At 42.6% G+C, this 23454-nt stretch overlaps 1 protein-coding gene across 4 annotated transcripts in view; it reads right to left on the bottom strand.

Annotated features, from left to right (window-relative positions):
* The window catches only part of SMARCAL1 (SWI/SNF related, matrix associated, actin dependent regulator of chromatin, subfamily a like 1), a 39452-nt gene that overhangs the window by 13001 nt on the left and 2997 nt on the right, over positions 1 to 23454 (bottom strand). For all 4 annotated transcript variants that reach the window (XM_053402584.1, XM_053402559.1, XM_053402575.1 and 1 more), the window contains exons 2-10: positions 22430 to 23370; positions 19911 to 19961; positions 18954 to 19214; positions 17132 to 17182; positions 14055 to 14238; positions 12925 to 13075; positions 10312 to 10470; positions 4609 to 4674; positions 866 to 1006 (exon numbers count right to left, since the gene is read on the bottom strand). In XM_053402584.1, the coding sequence (XP_053258559.1) occupies positions 866 to 1006; positions 4609 to 4674; positions 10312 to 10470; positions 12925 to 13075; positions 14055 to 14238; positions 17132 to 17182; positions 18954 to 19214; positions 19911 to 19961; positions 22430 to 23333 (1968 nt within the window). In that variant the 5' untranslated portion in view covers positions 23334 to 23370. The remainder of the gene's footprint in view (positions 1 to 865; positions 1007 to 4608; positions 4675 to 10311; positions 10471 to 12924; positions 13076 to 14054; positions 14239 to 17131; positions 17183 to 18953; positions 19215 to 19910; positions 19962 to 22429; positions 23371 to 23454) is intronic.

Genomic DNA, 23454 nt, shown 5'->3' on the forward strand with positions numbered 1-23454 from the left:
GATGAGTGTTTCTTATCAACTAATTGAAGATCTACTCTGTTTAGGGGAAAGTGAAATTGCAACTGGAGGGAATTTTAATGAAGGTATAAATGCAGGCAAAGAAGCAGACATGATACAATCACGAATGCACTGCAAAAGCAAGCATTATCCCTTGAGATGTTACAGCTTGTTGATATTTGCAAACATCATAATCATAATTAGAAGAATTATACCTTCTGTTTCATACCACATTGGAACATCTGATTTAGTGGTAAATATAAAGAAAAAAAGAATAGCATTTAATCATGCTCATATTTTTGGTAGCTTAAAACTCATTAATCAAAAAGCATATTGGAGACTGAATCCTTTTTCCATTTAGGAATACAGAACTAACGGATTCATAGTAATGTCCAATTCCATATTTTTTTCCTTGTCAATATTACACCTCAGAATATGGGCCAGTTATCAATATGATTGATGACAACACTATTTATGACATTGCACACTGATCAATTTAATGAGTTAATTGGTAATCACAGAGGTCAAGTTCAGTCAGGCTTTCTTAGTTGGTGAACAATCTAGTTGGTGAACAACTAGGCTAGGCAGAAGCTAGCCAAGGCCTCAGGTAAAAGTCGATGCCAGCTCTAACACTTGGCTAGGAGCCTTTTAACTGGAGATGCTTGAGAATTAGCAGAAAATCTTACAGTAACCATGGAGCTATGGCCAATTGTCACTACGGAAATCTGCCCTTTCACAGCAAGACTTCACTGAGAGATTGCAAAGGGAATGGCAGTGCACAAAACGCTTCACAGAATGGAAGGTTATTATTATTCCCAAATAATAATTTCCTGGCTTCTGCTTTGCCAAGGATAGAGACTCACGTTACCTGCTTAGCATCACAGTAGCGGAGCCCGAAGGCATGGAACTGAGAGAAGAAAGATGGTCTGACAGCTGCAATCTGCGTATAAAGCTCTGCAGGGCGGGACATGGCAGGGGTTCCGGACAACAAGATGACTCGTTTGGCAGCCTGGGGATATAAATGTTGCAAAAGGTTAATTACGTGGCTGCTATCACACGTAGAGATTCGAGGACACCCAAAAAGGTAAACATGGCCCTAACTAGCAGAGCTAACACAGCACAGTGGGTTAGCAGACCCCACCGCTAGGCAGACTGACATGGCTTCCTCAGACAGCAGATTTTGAGTAACATGAAAGAGCAACAGTGTGTTATGATGGTGTGTTCTTTTCTGCCAGGGAGAGATGCTTATGAGGCTTCCAGGTGCCAAAATAACTTGGCTGGCCTTGGGTACCATACACCTTGATTTGGTGATAGTGGTGATAGGCATTAAATATGCTGTTCCGCCTCAAGGAGCAAAATGTCTTGGGCTGGCCCAAGAAGTCCCCTGTTCGACTCTTGCCTCTGCTGGCAACTAACTAGGTGGTCTTAGGCATGTCGCTCTCGGTCTCAGCTCCCATATCTGCAATGTAGAGATAACAATAATGTTTTATCTGAAAGAGTTGTTGTGAAGCCCACTGAAGAGAGCATACTTGGAGCTCTCAAAGAAAGCATGGTATAAATGCCAACATGTACAGTGGTACCTCGGGTTACAGATGTTTCAGGTTACAGACACTTCAGGTTACAGACTCCACTAATCCAGAAATAGTATCTCAGGTTAGGAACTTTGCTTCAGGATGAGAATAGAAATCATGCGGTGGCAGCTGTGGGAGGCCCCATTAGCTAAAATGGTACCTCAGGTTAAGAACAGTTTCAGGTTAAGAACGGACCTCCAGAATGAATTAAGTTCTTAACCTGAGGTACCACTGTATTGTAATTAGAAGTAACACAATCATTCCCATTTTGCTTTGTTAGATGACACTCATAGTGGTAGTGGTGATGGATACCCATCTGTCTCAAGAGACAATGAAGTGTGCCCCTGGGGTGAAGTAAAACCACTGCGTGACCTCCCCTGGGTGCAAGCCTGGGTAGTGTGTATGGATCCTCAGCTGGACCCCCCCCCCCCCTTGGCCTCACTGATGTGGTCCAAAGGAAATCAGAGCAATCAACTTGGCTGCAGGAGTTGCCGGAAGGAGGCGTACATTGTACCATCCAACCATCTTAGGGACTCCACTCTGGATTTGTGTAGGGTTTACACGAGGTTGGTGCAATGTGGATGCACCAGCAAGAGTTTGGATTGGCTCTGCCGCTACGCCGACCCCAGGGCAGCCTCCTACCACCTCACCCCCCCTCCCTCCCAGGGACCGGCCGTGTTCCTGACATCTGGAAGCCAGGTAAGCGGTACAGTCCTACCCGGCCAACTGCTATGGGTGCCATGAGCATCAGCAGCACAATTCCTGCAATGAGAATGTTCTTTGTATGATGAAAGGTGACACCGAGAAGACATTTCCCCAAAGAGAAATTCAAGAATCATAGGCATATTCAAATGCAGAGCGAATGATACAATAGCCAGATCCCTGCACTGGGTATCAAAAGGCTTCAAAGAGCAGGAGGAAGGATGGGGAAATACCAGAAAATAAAAATGATTCAATATGCAAAAGTGTCTTATTCTCCTACAGTGATTTACTGGATTTTTAATGATGTTCACAGCATGTGGCCTACAGCAAGCTGTCTGGCATGCTTTGCATTATGGCTACTATTTAAATGCTCATTGTGCTGGATATACAATTGTAACCATCCTCCCGATTCCTTCTTATTCTGCCCTTGTCAGCTGTTTAACATTTAAAGTGTGTGTTGCCCTGCCTGACACGAAATGGAAATATCTGATGGTAATTTCAATGCAGAAGTTTGCTTCTTGGGAGAGAATGAAATGGGACCGGAGGGGAGACAGCATCTGCACGTTTGGGGAAATTTCATTTCTGTCATAAAACAGTATTATAACTCATGCCCGCTGCAACTTTGGAATAAGGTTAGGATCTAACTAAATATCACGGATGCAAACAACCTAAAGTATATCCATCACACCTGGGACATTCAAATTACACCCAAAAGGGAACAATTTGAAAATGGCAGTGTTTTGACATTAGATAGTAGCAGAGCTCCTACACCCACCCTTTAGGAAAACAGAGCTTTCAAAAACTCTTAAGCAGAGAAAGAAAGAATTCTGGAAGACCTTAAGGACTAGAATCCTTTTTACAACTATATTCATTCCTCAAAAGCAAACTGATTTATATTTCCATATTTCATATTCATGCTCAGTCTGATTCATATTTCCAACAGCATTCATATTTCCATTTTTTAAATAATAATAAAAAAGGACAGTGCCAGATTCTGCCAGTTCCAAAGCACAGCTGATGTTAAGGGTTCACTTGGAAAATCATGCTAATCTAAATATTGTGTAAATTAAACTTCTTGATTCATTTTATAGGTTCAAAAAGTGCCCCATCACAATCCTCAACACCTGGTTGCAGAGCAACAACAGTGTTTTGTGCAGAATTTAGGTTTCCTCAGTAGAGATGCAAGGTACATTACTATGAATAATTACTTCTGAAAACTCATGGCGTTTCAAACTTTAGCTCCATGTTTTATACATGGGCCTACTTGAAGATTCCATACATCACTGCCTTAAAGCGATTTCCTCAGAAATTTTTATAAGGAAGCAAAAAAATGGATATTAAGAAATGCTACTTTATCTTCAGAAGCAATCAATGCCTAAGTGATATCAAAGATTAAGCTTTTAATATTATAATTATGCCTATTTTTTCTCAGAAGTATTATATTCAGACCTGTTCTTCAACAGAATTTCAGAATAAATATGAAATTTAAAGGCTCCTTATTAATCCATTATTGATTCTATATCCTTCATCCAAGCCACTTTAAGGATTTTTAGGTTACACACCAGAAAAACAGATTTATGAGGTCTGTGTGAAATACTTATGGAAGACTCTATCAGCTTTGGGATAAATCAATTTAATTGCTGGTTACTGACATATCAAAATTTATAGCAAATAAAAGACAGATCATTATTTCTCAGGGCAGCTTCACTTGGAAATATTACTTTGAAGCCGACTCTGTGACCTGGAATTCATTTATATAATCCTAAAATACTCAAAATCTCAGATACTTCGGAATGATTATGCATTTGTTCTCTTTTTAAATATTCAATCTTGCACTACACTTAGGATTTCTGAACTTATTTCATGCATTCTGCTGTAGAGTTTAACTGATAAACCAAAATTGCCCAATCTGCATCATAGGTAGGTGAAAAAGCACAGAATTTAATTACCGTATTTTTTGCTCTATAAGACTCACTTTTTCCCTCCTAAAAAGTAAGGGGAAATGTGTGTGCGTCTTATGGAGCGAATGCAGGGTGCGCAGCTATCACAGAAGCCAGAACAGCAAGAGGGATTGCTGCTTTCACTGCTGAGATTAAGAATATTTTTTTCTTGTTTTCCTCCTCCAAAAACTAGGTGCGTCTTGTGGTCTGGTGCGTCTTATAGAGCGAAAAATACGGTACATCCCTCATATTGGGATTTTGTATGGCTCCCAACTTGTCACTACAGCACTGGTAGCAGCCTAGCAAAATTCTTTTGGCTCTTGCCTGTATACCAGGCATCTTGAATACACAGCACCTAAAAGTCAAATGCCTAATTTTGAAAACCCTGGTATGCTCACCTTCAGGAGAGGCATCGCAGCCCGGCATCGAGCAGTTTTCCCATTCTTCAGAAAGTGGGACTCATCCTAAAACAGAAGAAGGGGAGAGTACGTGAAACCCAGAGCGATAGCCAAACAACCAAAAAGCAGTTTATATCAGCATTCCTCCAAATGTGGGTCCCAAATATTGTTGGACTACAACTCCCATTAACCCCAGCCAGCATGGCCGATTATCATGGATATCAGCAGTTGTAGTCCAACATCATCTGGAGACCCAAGGCTGGGGAAGGCCAAATTAAGCTGTCCTGATATTTTGTGTGATTATCTTAGATAATCCTAGACGGGTACAGCACCGCTCTGAATGTCACACCTCCACAACATAAGGTAGGATTGCTTGCTCAAAACTGAAGTCACTGTGAAAGGAAAACACATCCTTGTTGTTGATCTATCAACAACCATAACCAAGCCCATGGAGGGAGGGGAAGAAATGATTCTCGCTATTGATATGCTTTTTGCCGCTGCATAGCCTCCTCTTAAATGCAGATAATTGCGAGTCTGCCCTGCACGGATTCCCCCAAAGGAAGGGGTTAATGAAAAACCACCAGAAAGGAGAAAATCTAATTAGGAGCCAACCGGTTTGCTGTTAAAAGGCTCGCCAGGTAGGAAATAGACCTACCATTTGAGAATTTCCCCTCCTGGAATGAGCTCTATTGCCATTGCTGTTACAACACTGAGCTTCGGGACACTAAGGAAATTGGCACCCTCCCAGGGAATGTGCTCATCTTGTCGTATTTGGACGAGTAAGCAGCCATGCACAGAAAGGATAATATACCCCCTTCAACTGGAAGGAACTGCTTTCTCAATCTTGGTTAGCAATAAGGTTATGCTAATAACAGCCACCAGCAGAGGGAGGATTGAAGAGGGAAGCGAGGAAGCACAACACGCTGCAGAGGCTATTGGATGCAAAACGCAGGACCTCAATTCTAAAACATATCTAGTAAGAACGTGAATGAGGGCCAAACCACACTAAGTGGGAGATCAATGACTGTGATTATCCACAATGGTTTTTGTTTGTTTGTTTTGTTTTTTTAACGAAAATACAGCCACTAAGGAGTGAGGGAGTTGCCTATTTCTTTGGAGCAATGGCAGGGGAGGGGTTTTACCCAGTCCTGTCATACCCTTCTTCTCAATCAAAATGACACGTGTACATGCAAAGCTGCCGTTTGCCCCATGGAGGAAACACTAAAGGTGTATTTTCCACCTGCACAGCAAACAGGGACAAGGTGATTAGGAAGAATGGCCCACTCATCGATACTGTCGCTCCCAAGCACTTGGTAGCCTCTCTGCTGTATTTCAATAAACAACATCCACAGTATGGAAAATCCACCCCCATCTCTCCCATGTAAAGCATAGCATGGTTAGGCCTTGTGATGCGAGGCAGAATTTTTTTGTAAAATGGGACTTCCTTGATTTTTTTCCCCTCCAGTGTTTTATTTTTCTGCAGAAAATTTCCCATTTCATAAGTTCATTAGTGACAATGAATGGGTTCAAATATTAGGCAAACGTGGCAGTTTCAAAGTTAGCTGTGTTTACTAAGCACAAGTAAAATGTGGTAAATTAGATCACTCTCTAAGACATCAGAATTGTTTCCATAGTGAATTACTCTATTCCCCCTGCCCCCTTCAACATTTTCCAGAAATCCCACATATTGCCCAGACACTGAGGTCCAGCGCCAAGGGCCTTCTGGCAGTTCCCACACTGCGAGAAGTAAGGTTACAGGGAACCAGGCAGAGGGCCTTCTCAATAGTGGCGCCCACCCTGTGGAGTGCCCTCCCATCAGATGTCAAAGAGATAAACAACTACAGTCGTACCTCTATTTACGTATCCCTCTGGATACGGAATCTTCGGGTTACGGCCATGGCAAACCCAGAAGTGTATACTTCCGGGTTTCGCCACACGCATATGTGCAGAAGTGCTCTGCAAGCCTTGCACAGAAGCGCTCAATCGCACCGCGTGCATGGGCAGAAGTGCACCTCTATTTACGTAATTTTTGGGGTGCAAACGGACCCCCGGAACGAATTAAGTTCGTATCCAGAGGGTCTACTGTATCTGATGTTTAGAAGACATCTGAAGGCAGTCCTGTTTAGGGAAGTTTTTAATGACTGATGTTTTAATGTATTTTTAATCTTTGTTGGAAGCCGCCCAGGATGGCTAAGGAAACCCAGCCAGATGGGCAGAGTATAAATAAAAAATTATTATTATATTATTATTACATTAAGAGCCTAGCCTGCTTCAGACAAAACGACAAACTCAAATTACCGTATTTTTCGCTCTATAACATGCACCTGACCATAACACGCACGTAATTTTTAGAGGAGGAAAACAAGAAAAAAAATATTCTAAATGAAACAGTGGATGTATGAGTTTTGTGGTTCATGCTGTGGCCACAGACATGTGATCTGACAGTGAGTTTGGAGTAGCCCAATGCAAAAATCCTGAGGATCCATGTGGACCCATGCTTTGTAACCACGTTTTTGCACCACTGCGGCCCCAGGCAACAGTGGGTGTGTGATTTTTTTGGTGCAAGATGTAGCCATAGACATGCTATGTGATCTGATGGTGAATTTGGGGTGACCCAGTGCAAAAATCCTGAGGATCCATGTGGATCCGTGCTTTGTAACCACGTTTTAAGTGGGGAGGGAAGGAAAAGCACTCAAGGTACAAGGAGCACGTGTGGGGTGTGTGGAGAAGGATGCTGCTAATAATGCAGAAGAGGGGCTTAAGGGGAGAAGCACGCGTAGGGTGGGTGGAGAAGGATGCTGCTAATAATGAAGAAGAGGGGTATAAGGGGAGAAGGCGCCTCTCCTCTCCCACTTTGCTCCTTTAAAGTAAGCAGGCTCTGCTTTTCTCCCTCCTCCCCGCTCATCCTTGGCTTAGCGAGCTGAAAAACTTTGCTGCTATGTAGCGAGCTGAGTGGGGAGAAGAGAGGGACAGAGAGCCTGCTTGCTTTAAAGGAGCCAACCAGACAGGAGCCGCTTACACTCGTGTAAGCGGCTCCTCTCCTCTCCCGCTTTGCTCCTTTAAAGAAGCAGGCTCTCTGTCCCTCTCTCCTCCCCACTCAGCGGCTCTTCTCCCGCTTTGCTGTTTCAAAGCGAGCCACGGAGGAGGGAAGGAAGGGGAACCATGGATCCTCTGCTCACGACTGCAGCAGATCCCCCCCGCCACCCGTAGGCATTCCCTCCTTAACACCCACAGACATTTCCCCTTACTTTCTAGGAGGAAAAAAGTGAGCGTTATGGTGCAAAAAATACGGTAGTTGAAAATGGAAACGGGTGCTTCAGATTTCCTCCTCGCGGTTGTGCAAGAGGAAGGGAGTGGAGCAGAGAATCGTTTCGCGTTGCATCTAAATACAATATTGCGACATCAGAATGACCAGTGAAGATACTGAGTGCTGCGATAGCTGCAGGCTGCCCATAGTGGCAGGAAAAGGGAAAAGATCACTCTTAAGTCCCACACACAAACTGAGAAACTACACGAGCCACGCAAGTCACCAGTGACATCAGCTGATGGGTGGGTGCGTGTGGTTTGGGAAGCAAAGTGTTGGGGGCCAAGACTGGCCAGGGGTTCCCCATCCCTGCTCTATAAAGACCTCACAGACCAGTACCTTGTAGACAACCAGAAAATGGAAGTGTTGGGATTATGGCACTTTCACCTCTGGCACTTTGCACACTTGTACAAGGGATTCCTGAGGGGCACTATTCCTGAAGAGTAAACGCTAGCAGCTCGATATATATATTTTTAACTGCGAGGATGAGATCTAAGAAGCTGCTTGGCTCCAGGACCTTAATTGATGCAGATGATCTGGGTATCTGCTGACCTCTCAGCATCAGATGCACTCAACTGTGTAGAAAATTCTTTGGCTGTGGCCCAGAACACATTTACTTGAAAGGGAATTTCTGATGAGATGAGAAGGAAATGTCCAAGTAAGTACAGAGGGTTGAAGTGTTAGAAGTGTGGGTTATGATGACTTCAACAAGACTCATTAAGAAACAATAATAAGAACTGAGATTCCAGAGCAGCCTTGAAGAAATATAACTAAACTGTGGTTTAGTATTATGAGAAGGAGCTGCAGCGAGTCTCAGGCTCATACTCTCCCTGTTTCTTTGTGCATAAGAATGAGGGAAGATTGAAAGCTTCCACTTTTCATTTTGCAAAAACCACAGTTTCCTGTTGTACGACTGAACTGAGGAAACTGTGGTTTGTTTTAGAGCTGTGCACAAAAATGCCCCCCTGAAATTCTCCACCCTATTTGTGTGTAGAGAAATTGGGCGGATCACTTCACCAAACATCTCCAGCGGAAGGAGAAATTCTTCAACAGCTCAGCAGGGGTGAAGCTCAGCATCAGCAGTGGCTAATTCTCCTTCCTTGTTTGAAATAGTTTTCTCTGTTAAGCTTTCAGGTAGAAACAGCAGCCTGGCCACCATTTTACATTCCCCATAATGCCACAAACCATCATTCTGGGGCATCTGGGGAAGCAGAGGGAATAGTGGCCAACAAGAATGTTCTCAGAAATTCTCTTAGGAAAATGTCTTTTCTGGGAAACGATGGCTTGGCTTTGGTTTATTCTAACTGTGTTAGCTAGCAAATCAGGATTCAAAACCACAGTTTGACCATGGTTTGTTTAAACTGACCATGCTTGGAAAAAGTCAGATTCTGAGTTTGGTCATACATTGAATCTCTAGTTTACTCAGAAACCAAAAGAGAGAGGTTTTCAATCTTCTCCCTGTGTCCATCAAGTGAGGTGGGGGGAGGAACACATAAGGCCAAGGCTCTCCACAGTTTGTTCCCATAATGCTGATTCATAGTTTAAAACTACCAGGCCACTGCCTTTATTTATTTATTATTTTTATTATTAGTATTAGTCTTAGTATTAGTATTATTATCATCCATCTGACTGGGTTGCCCCAGCCAATTGCATGTACAAATTCTAGAAACTAAAAGGTCAAATTTCCCCAGGCTGTGGTAAACAGTATGTATCACTGGAGTCTTCAGTAAGGTCTTACTGGAATCAGGAGAAAGTATTTCATTAAAAATAGTCAAGTCCCTTAGAACTCATTGTTGCCCAGAAAGGCATGAGAAAATTGTGATTACAGCTTGTCCTAAAACCTCAAAACAAAAAACAAATCAGAACTTGGCATGAGTTGGTCCTTCTGGACCATGAGATGGATACATAAATCATGAGATTGGAAAGTAGGGTTTCTAGGTCCCATTCCTTGGGAAGCTGCTCATTACTTTAAATACAGGGAATCAGGAAGGTAACAGGAGAGCTCTTGGCCCCCCTCAGAGCAGACAAGAACATCCACATTTCCAGAAATACACGGAGAATCTCTTGCAACTAAGTGGTGTCCTGAACAATACATTTTGGAAGCAAATGTATGCTATAATTGCCGAACAATGTAAAATGAAATGGCAATTAAGAGGACACAGTCGCTATTAGTAAGCATTAGAAAAGCAGCCACTTCTAATTTCATACTGTGCAAATGGCAGCATAACATGAACCAACTTTCAATTCAGACAAGCTTTATTTACAGCTTAAGAGCCTTCCATGCCTTGAGACTGTCTAATATGCCCTCATGCCTGCAGTGAACACGTCCCCCATCTCTGTCTTTTACTGGCCCAGGGAAACTGTGCCACCTGCCTCCCCCACCAGGATGCCCTACTTACCACAATCACAACTCGGAAGGTGGTTTTGAGTTGCTTCTCCATCTTGCTGAGAAGGTCAAAACTGACAACGTTTATCAATCTTGCCGACAGGCAGTCCTTGCCCGTTGCTATGACACTGATGGCATCTGGGCTCAAGGAAGGAAGCCACCTGTGGAAAGCCTCAAGCAGCGAAAAGAACGAAGACAGAAAAAGACGTGAGCTGAAAAAATTATTTTTATATCTAAATGGCCTAAAGCTTACAGCCACCTTTCAAAAACAGTTGACACCGCTCATACGACACTTTTTGAAAAGTTTGCTAAGTGCTATGCAATCCTTAACTGTATTCATCCCCCCAGCACACATCATTTGAAATGTTTTTCTGTGGAAACTGAGGATAGCATTGCATCTGCACCAGCTTTTTTTCACATGAGTTCCACAAAGGCCTAGTCAGCCTGTGTTGTACCTCAGGTAATATGCCTGATACAGACACAAGAAGTTGCCTTACACCAAGTCAGAATGCACAAAAAAACAAGGCGTGCAAAAGAAAACCAAAACGTGCATGAAAAGGCCGATTGTAAAATTCAATTTATGTGAAAAGTCGTGTATTCAGCATCAAATGTTAATGAGCAAAAACAGACGGAGACCCGTTACCAAATACATTCTTCATCAGTGTCTATGCATATTCCAGTTAAGGCCAAACACACAAAACAATAATTAGTATCTGTTCAATATACCATCTATAGACATGTTAAAACCATAAGGCTATGCTAAAATTATCAATTCCATTCATACAATAAAAGTTGTATCAAAAATACTCCAAAGGCTACTACAGCCGTAATAAGATCGCTTGAGATAATAAAGCACATGAATAATTATTGCTTACCAATCTTGTGATCATACAAGCCTCACTGGGGGAAAAAAAATCTTTCCTGGTGCCCTGATCTTAATGCCAAATCTTAGTGTATCTCAGTTATACTAGCACACAAAGTTAATTGGCTGCACCTGAAATATACCCGAAAGGTATTCTGTTGCCATTTGAGCCAAGAAACGTGTGTCTGACTTACAGCAATCTGTTTTCTTTTGCTTATACCAAGTCAGATTGTTGATCCATCTAGCTCCCTATTGTGCCCACTGGTTGGCAGGAGCTCACCATAGTTCCAAGAGTGGTTCTCTCCCAGCCCTACCTGGAGTTGCAGGGGATTGAACCTGGAACGTTCTGCATCAAAGAAGATGCTCTGCCACTGAGCTAAGACCAGAGGCCTCTCACAAAGCCCTTTCCCAATTGGGGACTCAATTCCAGATCCCACCCTACCCCCAAAAGAAAGTATCTAAAAAAAAAAAGGTATCCACTCGCCCTATTATGTTCCTTGCAGAAACCAAATTTTCAATGAAGTGGTCAGTCTGCGCCTGGGCTGAAGGGACATTGGACTGCAAGTACAAGTTCATCCGTAAAAAAATCAAACCCCAGCATACAGAAAAACTAGAGCATTCCCAATTTAGCCTTGTTTCAGAGGAAACAGTCTTTCTCCCTTTCCTTTCTTTCAAAGCAGTCTGTTAGGTGATCCATCTCCACAGCCTGAGGTGGTACACCCACAAGGATGAGCACTTCACAGAGAGCTAGGTTGACATCTGGATGGGTGTCATGCGAGGAATGTTGCCCCCATGAGACACCTATCTCATAATGACAGAACAGGGAGCGAAGTTGTGGGTGGACGCATTCACAGGCAGGTGAATTTTAAGCACAAAGCATGCTGGATCCCAGCCTGTCAAGGTCCCTGAAGAAGTTGCAGCCCAGTTGGCTTGGCTGTGGTCTCACCCACAAACAGCAGTTGCGCTTTATGGCTTCCGCCGATAATGGTGTGCAGCAGTCTTTCCACTCAAACAGCCCTGTTCTGTTCTATTCATTTCACTACTAAGATAAATACAGCTATGATGAGATCATAAATGAACATTAGTATTAGCCTGATTCTCAGACCAGAGGCATCTCACAAAGCTGTTGGCTTTCTCAATCCTTATCTCCTGCCAGGATTATAAATCATTATATTTAGCTATTTAAGCACTTACAAGCCCAGCTATCTGAAACTCCCTCCCAAAAAAGCCTCAAAACATCCAAAGCAATGGTCAAAATCAGTCTGCTTAAAAATATACTGAATATGCAAACACAATTTATTCTTAAATTAAAACACACACTGGCTTTTACTACCCACTTCAAGACAAAGTAGGCCAGGGCAACTATTTGAACAGAATCCCTGTGCTGCTCTTTTCATAAATAAAGACGGGAATAGGTTTTCTCCGTGCATTTGGCAAGTAAAGAGTTTTGTGCAATAGTCAAAGAGACTAAAGAATCTCCATGTATTTCCATATGCCCATTTTCACCCCTAAACTGGGCTCTCAGCTCCATGATCTCCATTCTCAAGACTCCTTTTGGAATCATGAATGAGAATCGCAAACAACAGTGAAGGAGGGATGCCAAGTGACAGGACCGCTGTAACTCCTCAAAGCTGAGGACACCATTCCTTTCTGCCCCCACTGTCTCATTTTTCATCGGCACCAACGACTGTGGTGCCTCTCTCAGAATGTGAAAGACAAGCAAGACAGAAGACTAAAAAGGAGTTGAGAAAATGCAGGCGTTACCTCCGCCCATGTATATCTCACTGAAGAAGGAGTGACCACCAGCAGAGGCCACTCTTTTCGATAGTATTCAGCAATGCAGATTGCCTGGATTGTTTTCCCTAAGCCCATGTCATCTGCAAGGAGCAAACGGCCTTCTTTGGCAATTGCAAAACTGAAAGAGAGGGGAGGGAAAGAGACCAATGGGTTATTGTTTCCATTTCCACAGTGAATTCAGTTCTTCTAAGGCAAGATTGAGGAACTTGTGGTTCTCCAGATGTTGCTGACTCCAACTCATACCTTCCCCATCCAGCAACACCAGTGTTCAAGGATAATGGGAATTGTATCCCATCTGGAGGGCCACAGCTCCCTGCTCTATAATCTAGTTGCAAGTTAAATACTAGAACCCCCCCCCCAAAAAAACCACTTTCTTATCCCAGATTCTTCTGATTCAAGCAGAAATACAGCTTCCATCTCAATCAGTGTTTCTCAAACTTGGGTCCCCAGCTGTTGTTGGACTACAACTTCCACCATCCCTAGCTAGCAGGACCAGCAGTCAGGGATGATGAGAACTGTAGTCTAGCAACAGCTTGTAAATATATGTCAAACTGATTAGCAGAAGCCTCTGCCTCAAACGAGTCCACTACTTTGTGCCTTGAAAAAGATCCCAACTGCAGTTTCTAGTAAGCCTGTTTCTCAAGGAGTGGAAAAGGCAGCAGACTCTGTTCTCCCAACACGGGGGAAGGAGTAGCTAGCAAGAATAGTTAGCAATCAGGGTTATGTGCCTTTCACACATTCCTGGTACAGGAGTCTGTTCCAAGAGAATGTCAGCTTTCGATATCTCAAATGATCCTCTTCAAGTAATAATAGCAGGGGTGAATTAGCAAAGGGGAAACCAGCCATTCACGGCTTTGTTTTTTTCATGTGTTGTTTTATGGACCCTGGAAGTCCCTGCCTCCCTGTTGGGCCAATGTGGGTCCAACAGCAAGAGATACAAGTTACCTCTTCCAGATTGTGTTGGCAAAGCAAGAAAGCAAAGGAAGGTGGGGGAGCAATGGATAACAACTCTCAAACTAAATGCAACTCTCAAACTAAATGCACAACATTTTAAATAAATGGCGTGTGTTTTTCAGAAGACCCAGGGCTTGACTTACTTCACACCTTCTCTCTGAAATGGCATGAGACTGGCCACAAGTTTAGGATCCAGTCCTGAAAGGTCTGCTTCTGGAATGTCAGGAACCTTCGAGGCAGACTTCTCAAACTGAGCAGCAAAGGCTTGTATTACTGGCTTAGGCAATGGCTCCACTTCCACTGCTGGAAGGCTCTTTAACAGTTCAACTAAAAGGAACACACACAAGAAGGATTTGTGTCCCTAGGAGCATTTGTAAACAACCTTCACTTAAGTTTGAACAAGCACACAAACAGATGCCGTGTTTATGCAGAGTCCTATACCACCCTCCTTTGCACGTTTACTTACATATTTTATGGTTCTTTCATTTTGAGACAGAAAAAGACTACTTTTCCCAAGAATGACTTCTTCAATCAAGTGCTTTATTGCAGTCGATCAGCCAGTAAAGAATTGACTTCATGAAAAGTGCCCATCAAAGTAAGGCGCATAGACACATGTACAAGTACATAATATAAACAGAGAGCTAGGAAAAGAAAGAAGGTGATGCAGTACTTTCAGAAAATGCTCAGGTTTATTTTGGCAAGTTCTATAACAAAACAAAGTTTGTTTGTTATGCAAATCAAGCATGTTTGCACAGCTTTGCTTAGTTTGCATAGTTTATTATTTTTCTGGCAAGCAGAAAAGTTATGCTATTGAATCTGCACACACCGATCACTGGGAATCTTATTGATCCATCCCACCGACTGCTGAGATTTAACAGGTCATTGCCCACACAGTTTCAAACCTAATTTCACATGAATAAGGACTGGAAACTTTCAATTTTCTAAAATGGCTCCCGCTATAATGCTGAACTCCATGCAGAGCACCAAACTTCATAATTACATTTCACTTGTGCAGAACTGCACACACAAGTGTGAAAGAGAAAAAAAATTACGAAATACCTATATAGCTAATTATTTGAACTGAACACAGTACTAAAGTGAAATAGTCTGAAATATAATTCACTAGCATCTCAGTCTGCAACCCACTAATAGAAAGAGTCCCCTACATCCTTTGCTTCCCACAGTCTTCTCAGACATTTTTTTTTTAAGCAGAATCATATCAGGAGTGGACAATAGTGAGAATTACCAAGTGTTTATATATCTTAAAATGATTCCTCTTCTAAAAATAAAATGACGAAATGATTCATTTCAAAAATGCTGAATATAATGACTCTGGATTAAGCACTGTCTGTTCATCTTAAACTAGCACTGACACTAATTTTTTTCTTGACACAGCAATCAAAATGTTGCCACGATGTATTAGACACTGCAACAAATAAAAAGACACAAAATCCTGCAAGCAGCCTTTCCTTTCAAAGAAAACTAAAATCACTAAAATATGGAAATCAACAGACTGGAACATAATTCTGACAGTGAAAACAAAACACTCAGCAGACTCAGATTTGCACTCGCGTTATAAGAGCCTGGGTATTGACTGCAAACTACAGTTAATTTCGGTTATCTCTAGCATGGAGGCAGCAGATTAGACCCCTGCTACCCAGGCAAAATCCTTCATTCTGAAAGCGTATAAATATGTGAAAGAATTTCTATTTGTGCTTGTAGGATAGGCTATTCAGTATGCACCCTTTGGTTTAATCTGTGCTCCTCCAGCAAGGAAAGAAACCTCTCCCTGCTGAAACAGAGTCCTGCACTGTTATTACGCTCAGAAAGTTACTTGCTGGAATTATAAACTAGCAAATTGCTGCAATTATGCCATCGCTGCTGTTTTGCAGACAAGCTTGGAAAATCATGATGTCTCAGTAGTTTGAGTGATTCATCCAAAAAAAGTTTCCCCCGCTCCCTTGTCCCCAAGTGACCTTTTATCTTAAGACAGCTGAGCAAGTGTGTAAACAGGTAAGACTGTTAAGATGCAAGGAGCAAGATCCTTTTTTTAAAGGAAATTGTGCTATGGTAGAAAAGTCCATATCAGGGGATTGAAGACTCCTTGTGACAGTGGTACCAACGAAACTAAGAGCCATGCACATGGAATCTGTATTTGTACCCCTAGATAGTTTAAATAAAAGAAAAAGAATGCCCAGATAGGTATTTCACACCCTCATTCCACAGCACAATCCAGCAGCTGTAGCAACATGCACAGAGACATATAGAAAAAATAAATAACTGTAAGCAATTGCAGAGAAGCTGTTCAGGAGATAGTGAGCAGGGGTAGAGTGCGGAGTTGAATTCAGTCCCCCACCAAGCAATCTCCCCCACTCCCAGTTGCCCAAACAATGCACCCTTCACGATGGCACACTATTTTGCAGGCCTCCGCTTGCATAGAGCCAGCTGCTTCATTCACAGTCTGTAGAGCCTGGGTCTTGAATTTTTAGACCAGGGCTGAGAGCATCTAGGAGACCACCTACAAAGGCCTGCTTCCTATTTCCTTGCAACTAATCCATTAAAAACTTGAACATTTGTCCGAAGGTACAGGAAATATCTGACTGCATTCTCTGTTTCCAGACTTGTTTTAGGATGATGCACAGCTTCCTATCTTTCTGGGCCAGGAGAAAACCCTGATAGGATGGCTTTAAAATACACACAAACACATTCACCCCAGCAAAGAGGATGGAAGTTTTCCTACCTTTGAATAAATCTGCGCCAAATTACCCATTAGAGCTACTACAGAGGAACAACAGCTGCTCTACTAGATGCAACTGACTTCAATACTGAAGGTGTGCAAAAAGGATGGGGAAACTGTGGCCCTCCAGATGTTGCTATGCCTGACTTCTGACTTTGTTGGTTAGAGCTGATGGGAGTTGAAGGCCAGCAACATCTGGAGGACCACAGATTCTCCTTTCCAAATGTAGAAGATACCCAAAAGATTAGGCTGCAAATACTAATAAACATGTCTACTTTTCACACAGACAATACTGGGTTATGATGCCATCCTATAAGTAAGTTTCAATGTGAGTACATTATCCCCATTGCAAAGCATCAGAAGAGGCAAAAGGGAAACTCGTGACCATGTCAAGTACCTTTAAGAGACCATTTCTAAGAACCTAGTTTTAAGTGAGTAGCCCCCCTCCAAAAGAATAAAACGTGCTGAGAGGCAGCTTCTTACTTAGTCTTAGATAGTCCTCCAGGAGAAAATTCCATTTTCTAGTCTTCATATCTGTAAGAGTCATAATATGGAAATAAGCAAGTACGAAGTACATCAACCTTATATGAAATTCTAGCAATCAAGAATATATTCACCAGCATCAAATTGTTCGTAACAACTAAGCAGGTGGATTATTTTAAATAGGTTACAACGCCAAAATTCTTTTTTCTGTCCTCCATATTCACTGTGTGTAATATTTGATATCCTGTTATTTACAGGATGATTCATTTTTCACCTTGACAAATGGACAATGCTTGTCTATATGTATTCGGCTGCTTCCCCCCCCCCCCGCCACTTCATGTTATTATTACATAGTGCTTGTTCTATTTTATATGTATATTTTACACATTTGGATAAATTTTAGTACAACGTACTGTTCTTGTCCTGACTTCAAAAAAAAAGTTTTAATGGAGACAAGGCAACTTCATAAATCACAGTTTGACGATCTCCACAATATGTATTTAAAAATAAGCATACAGTGGTACCTTGGTTCTTGAACTTAATCCGTTCCGGGAGTCCATTCGACTCCCGAAACGGTTCGAAAACCAAGGCACTGCTTCCAATTGGCTGCAGGAGCTTCAATCAGAAGCCGCGTAAGCCACATCAGATGTTCGGCTTCCAAATAGCATTCGCAAACCGAAACACTCACTCCCGGGTTTGTGGCTTTTGGGAGCCAATTTGCTCGAGAGCCAAGCTGTTCGAGACCAAGGTACCGCTTTATTTTAGGGTACAGGCAACATACTAAGCGGTGGCTAATCAAAAACGGAAACAGAAACTTCTGATCACCTTGTAGCTGGGCCAGATAAGAAAGGGGGGGGGGAATCTGGGCTAGCTCTGTCTCACCCTTGTTATGCTAAACCATCACGCAAAACAGTCCTCTCCAAATAAAGTAGATACTGAGACAAGCAGGCTTCCCTTGGGAGACAGGGCATTTGACAGTCACAGCACCATGACCAAAAAAGTCCCATTTCTCATCCCTCAGTTTTGTACACATGAGATATAGAGCAGGAACCTGGATGCTGACCTGATCACAAAGGTAGGGCTTTAAAACACTGACATCAACAACCAGGATTACAGATGAGTAAATGAGGCCACATACAAACAGGCTATTTGAAAATGCCATCAATGGAACGCATTAACCTAAGAACTCCTTGTTCTTTGCTTTTTATATTTTCATTGCAATTCAACTAAAAATGACTTATGAATAAATGTGAGTAACGAAACGCAACATATCAAAAACAGCCAAAGGAACTGCATAAAAAGCAACCAGATTTCAACAAAATGTATATTTTTAAAAAGTAATTCAAGTATAAAATATACAGTGGTACCTCGGGTTAAGTACTTAATTCGTTCCGGAGGTCCGTACTTAACCTGAACCTGTTCTTAACCTGAAGCACCACTTTAGCTAATGGGGCCTCCTGCTGCCGCCGCGCCGCTGGAGCACGATTTCTGTTCTCATCCTGAAGCAAAGTTCTTAACCTTAAACACTATTTCTGGGTTAGCGGAGTTGGTAACCTGAAGCGTATGTAACCTGAAGCGTATGTAACCTGAGGTACCACTGTACTCCATTTGACATGTCTTGCCTAATATTTTCATATGGCTTTAATTCAATCCTGTATCTAACAAATGTCTCCCAACTCCCTGCTTTTATTACAAGCAGTACATGAGACAAATTATGTAGGGAAGGTAATAAGAGGAAAAATACCACCTGGAAAGACAAAGTTCAAGCTTCAGCGACCATGGGTACACCATTGAAGTGAAGGCATCAGCTTAGATCACTCACCATAATTCCTGGAATTCAACTGCTTGAACACCCCTATGGCGCTGTCAGCATAGCCAATGTCTACTTCGAACCGAGAGTATGAAATCAGCACACATTTCCCTCTGATGGTTGCCGATGGTTTCTGCCAGCCACTGCAGGTCTCCAAGAGGGACCTCAATTGAGGACTTCTACCAACAGAAGATGACTCAGTGGCCCGCGAGGTTGCTTTCATTCCTTCCAGAGGTGTCAAAGTCACAGAGGGAAGTTGCTCTGCTTGTTCCACTATAGAGAAAAGCAGGTTGACCAAAGAAAAAAAGAACAAATGGATAATGGGACGGGGGGAATCAACTGCCTGTGGAAAGCAGAAAATCGAAGACAGCTGAGAGAAAAAGCACCAGAAACTTTCAAATGCAGAAGAAAAGCAGAGGAGGAAGCTCAGAAGACATTCAGTTAGTCTCCCTACTCCTAACTCAGCAGGGACTGTTCCCTCTGTGAGTTGAGTTACACTTGGAGAGCAAAGTCTTTGCTGGCATTCTGAACTTTCAATTACTGATGTGCTACAAAAAACTCTTCTTTAAAAAATAATAATCCCAAACGGCACTCTAATAAACAATGTTTTTCTTTTCGAAATAATAATTTTCTTCAAACAGCTCTTGAACAACTCTTTTATGAGAAAGATCTAGGGTTGTACTTAACTAAATCCTACTCTGAGTGGATCCATTGAAATTAAGGAATCTAAGTTAGTAATGCCCATTAACTTCAATGGGTCTACTGTGCGTAGGACTAGCTTTGAATAATGCACTTAGTATAATAATGCACTTGTTGTACATCTAGAGTCCAAATTTTGAATATAAACTACTTTTTCTCTGCTATGAATTAAGCAAACCATATTAAGAGAGAAACCATAGGCTCTGTGGCCCAGATTTTGTGCCGACTCATTCTGTACCCAACATGCATGTCAATTGTCTTATGACTTACTGAGATGGCTATAGTCTTCCAGACTGAAGTTCCACATCTTTGTTGCAGGATCTAAAACAAAGCAGGATTTAGAGAGTCATTTTGGAGAATAAATGGCTCTGTTAATGTATTCAGAAATGGCAAGTCGCACCTGCGCACAGAATTCCTACACTAGCATAGCAGCACACGTTGCACTATGCAGCACTTCCACTGGTCCAGTCAAGTGATTTAAGCCCTTGGACTTAATGGCCTGACAGGGAATCTCCTGTTTAGATGGCAATGTATACAGTGGTACCTTGGTTCTCAAATGCCTTGGTACTCAAACAACTTGGAACCCAAACACTGCAAACTTGGAAGTAAGTGTTCCAGTTTGCAAACTTTTTTCAGATGCCGAACATGCTCCGTTTTGAGTGTTACACTTCCATTTTGAGTGTTATGCTGAGGTCTGTCTGTTTTTGCTATTTATTTTGCTTTTTTGTGGCTCCTTTTTTGTTGTTTTTGTGACTGTGTCACAAAACTGGTGACTGTGTCACCAGTGCAGCTACTGATTGATTGACTGATTGATTGATTGTGTGACTGCAGTACATTGTTTATTGCTTTCATTTTATGGATCAATGGTCTCGTTAGATAGTAAAATTCATGTTAAATTGCTGTTTTAGGGGTTGTTTTTTAAAGTCTGGAATGGATTAATCCATTTTGCATTGCCTTCTATGGGAAAGCATGCCTTGGTTTTGGAACAGACTTCCAGAACGGATTAAATTTGAGAACCAAGGTACCACTGTATTATTTCACTTATTGCAAATTGTGGGAAGGCTAGTCTTGCTGCATTTTGAGTCCCTCCTGCTCATTCTACTGAGGCAGATCCTTGACACCACCACTGAGAAGTTTCATTTTTTTTGGCCCCATTGGCAGTGCTGACATGTGGAGGATCAGGTCAGGCTGAGAACCGTATGTGGAGCATGAGGTAGGATATACATGGAATTCTGCATGCGGAAATAATTGTAGCAGAACTACAGCAGGCCAAGACCACCAAGGAGACTTAACATGTGCACAACACAGCACAGAATGATAGCCTATGTGTGCCTGTGACAGCCAAAAAAGAACTGGAATTTCAAATGCAATGGGAAGCAATTTCTCTTTCATGTTCAAACAGGAGTTCTAATCAGAGTTAGGACAAGACATTTTACTGACTGAGAAGAGCAGTAAAAGGTTGCCCTCCCTGCCTCTGACCAAGGCAAGGCACATAGGCAGAGTACCCAAGTCTGATGGGAGTCATTTTGGCACCTGCGGCATGACATCCCACAAGCCACTCTGCCCCCCTCTGGCATTAAGAAGACAAGTAATAATAAATCTATTCTGGCATTTCATGATGCCCAAATTCAGTGGTTTGTGATGGCCACCCCACATCAAATTCATCATCAGAATGGCCTTAAGAGATTAATTAACAAGTTGAATGTTTTTTGCATGACCTTAGGCAAAAGACCGAGAAGCCTGCTATCCAACAAACTCATACTATGAGTAGACCCACTGGAATATAAGTTAGCCATTTATGTTTATTGCAGTGGATCTGTTCCAAGCATGACTTCGTCAGGCAGAACCCAAAAATAAGTAAATAATAACTTGCTCTTCTACTAGATGTTCTCGGGGCACTGTACAACATAATAAAAGAAAACTGTTATATAATCAATACAAGTACAACTGACAAACCATTTCTAAAAGGATTACAAAGAACATACAATACGATCAATACTCAACGCATACACGCACACCAATAACCTGACAGCAGCAGCAGGGGTAAACAATATTACACATCAAAACTGGCAGCAATAAAACTAGGTGTCACACATTACAAGCCAGTTGAAATAAAAATGCCTTGAACTTTCTAGGGAAAGAAACCTATTAAGGAACCTGCAGAGCTCCACGGCCTAGACTGGAACTGAACCTAGGATTCTATGGCTCCCAAAACTCTGTCCTGGTGGAATAGTCTGGGATCATACCCATTATCTGAAGGTGCTCCTGCTTCCTCCTCCTCCACCATTTGCGGCCTGCCCCCTTGAGTGAAGAAAACGTTGGAGAAAGGGGCAGATAAGGTGAAAAGGCTGTCTTCCCAGCTTGAATCCCTGTGTTCTTTTCTCACTCAGCATGCAAGGAGAGGGACAATAAGTTCCAGCTCCACTCTTCTCTACTCCACTATTGGGAGTGGGGGGTTGTCTAAAGGAGTATCAGGCCCAGATAAGTAGCTCCTGAGAAACTGAGAAGCAATGGGCCTACAGAGACTAGAGACCTCTCAAAGGTTATGGAAGCCCCACTCTTCACGCTCCTGGATTCAGATGTTACTTCAGAAGCCCACCCTAACCTCACGTCTCCCTGATTCTTGCAATTGATTCAGGTTTTTCCTCACACACGAGGGCTAGGGTCCTTGCTGTTTTTAAAAGAGACAGAACATACAAATAAAGGCAATTCTGCATTATCCACAAGATCTAGCACAACCCCATCTATGGAAAATCCCAAGAGGCACAGGAAATAACCAGTCGTCTTACCGTATTTTTTGCTTGGCAAACTCCTGAACAGTTCGATCAGTTTGGCATTATATCCTATTTCAACCCGGAAACGGTCGTCAGAGTGCTTGACACATTTCCCTCTGAGGCCATCATGAGCTTTTTTCTGTGTCTCAGCTACGTTGCCTGTGTCCACCGAAACGGGCAGTGTCCGTTGCCTGCCCCCTTCTACAGGAATCAGGAGTTTTTTTGTGCCATAGAACAGCAACGTGCTACTACCTTCTTTTTCAGCAATGAGTTCGCAGGCTGGATTTCTGGCACTTGCCTGCATTTCACTGTCACTGGTGACAATGCCACTGGTGTCCACTGGTGGCATATGTTTAATGCCACTGGGAGATATCTTCCCAATCGGGGTGCCTTCATTTTTGCAAAGCGTCCTACTAGCGTCTAATGTAGACTGAAGCTGTTCTGCACAATGTTTTGGTGGCTGCAATGTGCTAGAACTACACTGGATGGGTTGACCTTGCTCCTGAGCACTCAGGCCAGAATAATGTCCATGAGGGTAACTCAGAGAGTCTTTCCCCCCTGGTGAGAGTTGCTTAGCACTGTTCAGCTGCCTGCCTAGATTTTGGCTGGAGTCCTTTGAACAACAGCTCTGCTGGGCACCACACAAAATGGGTGCCTGGGGGTCTGAGCTACAGACACTGTGTGGCACTTGAAGATTCCCCAGCACCGCATGGTTGCCAGAAACCTGAAGGTGATGGCTGGTGTGGTGGTTTTCCTTCTTCAAAGGCTGCTGCAGTTTTCCTTGACAGCTAGGAAGGTCAGGCAGCTTCTTAGCAATGACACCCTGCTGAGCTGCTAGTCGTTCTGCTCTCCTTGCCAAAGCCTTCTTCCTATTCTCCTCAATCTTCCTTTTCTGTTCTTCTGTGAGCCCAGATGACATCTTCTGTTAAGAAGTCACTGGAAGCCTCTATAACTGCCTGGAGATGGGGGTGGGGGAAAACAAAGGAGTTATAGCTGGCTGGTAAGTTTAAAATTTGCACTGAAATAAAAACTTAGTGGCT

Source organism: Podarcis raffonei, chromosome 1 (genome assembly GCF_027172205.1).
Source record: "Podarcis raffonei isolate rPodRaf1 chromosome 1, rPodRaf1.pri, whole genome shotgun sequence".
Lineage (NCBI taxonomy): Eukaryota > Metazoa > Chordata > Lepidosauria > Squamata > Lacertidae > Podarcis > Podarcis raffonei.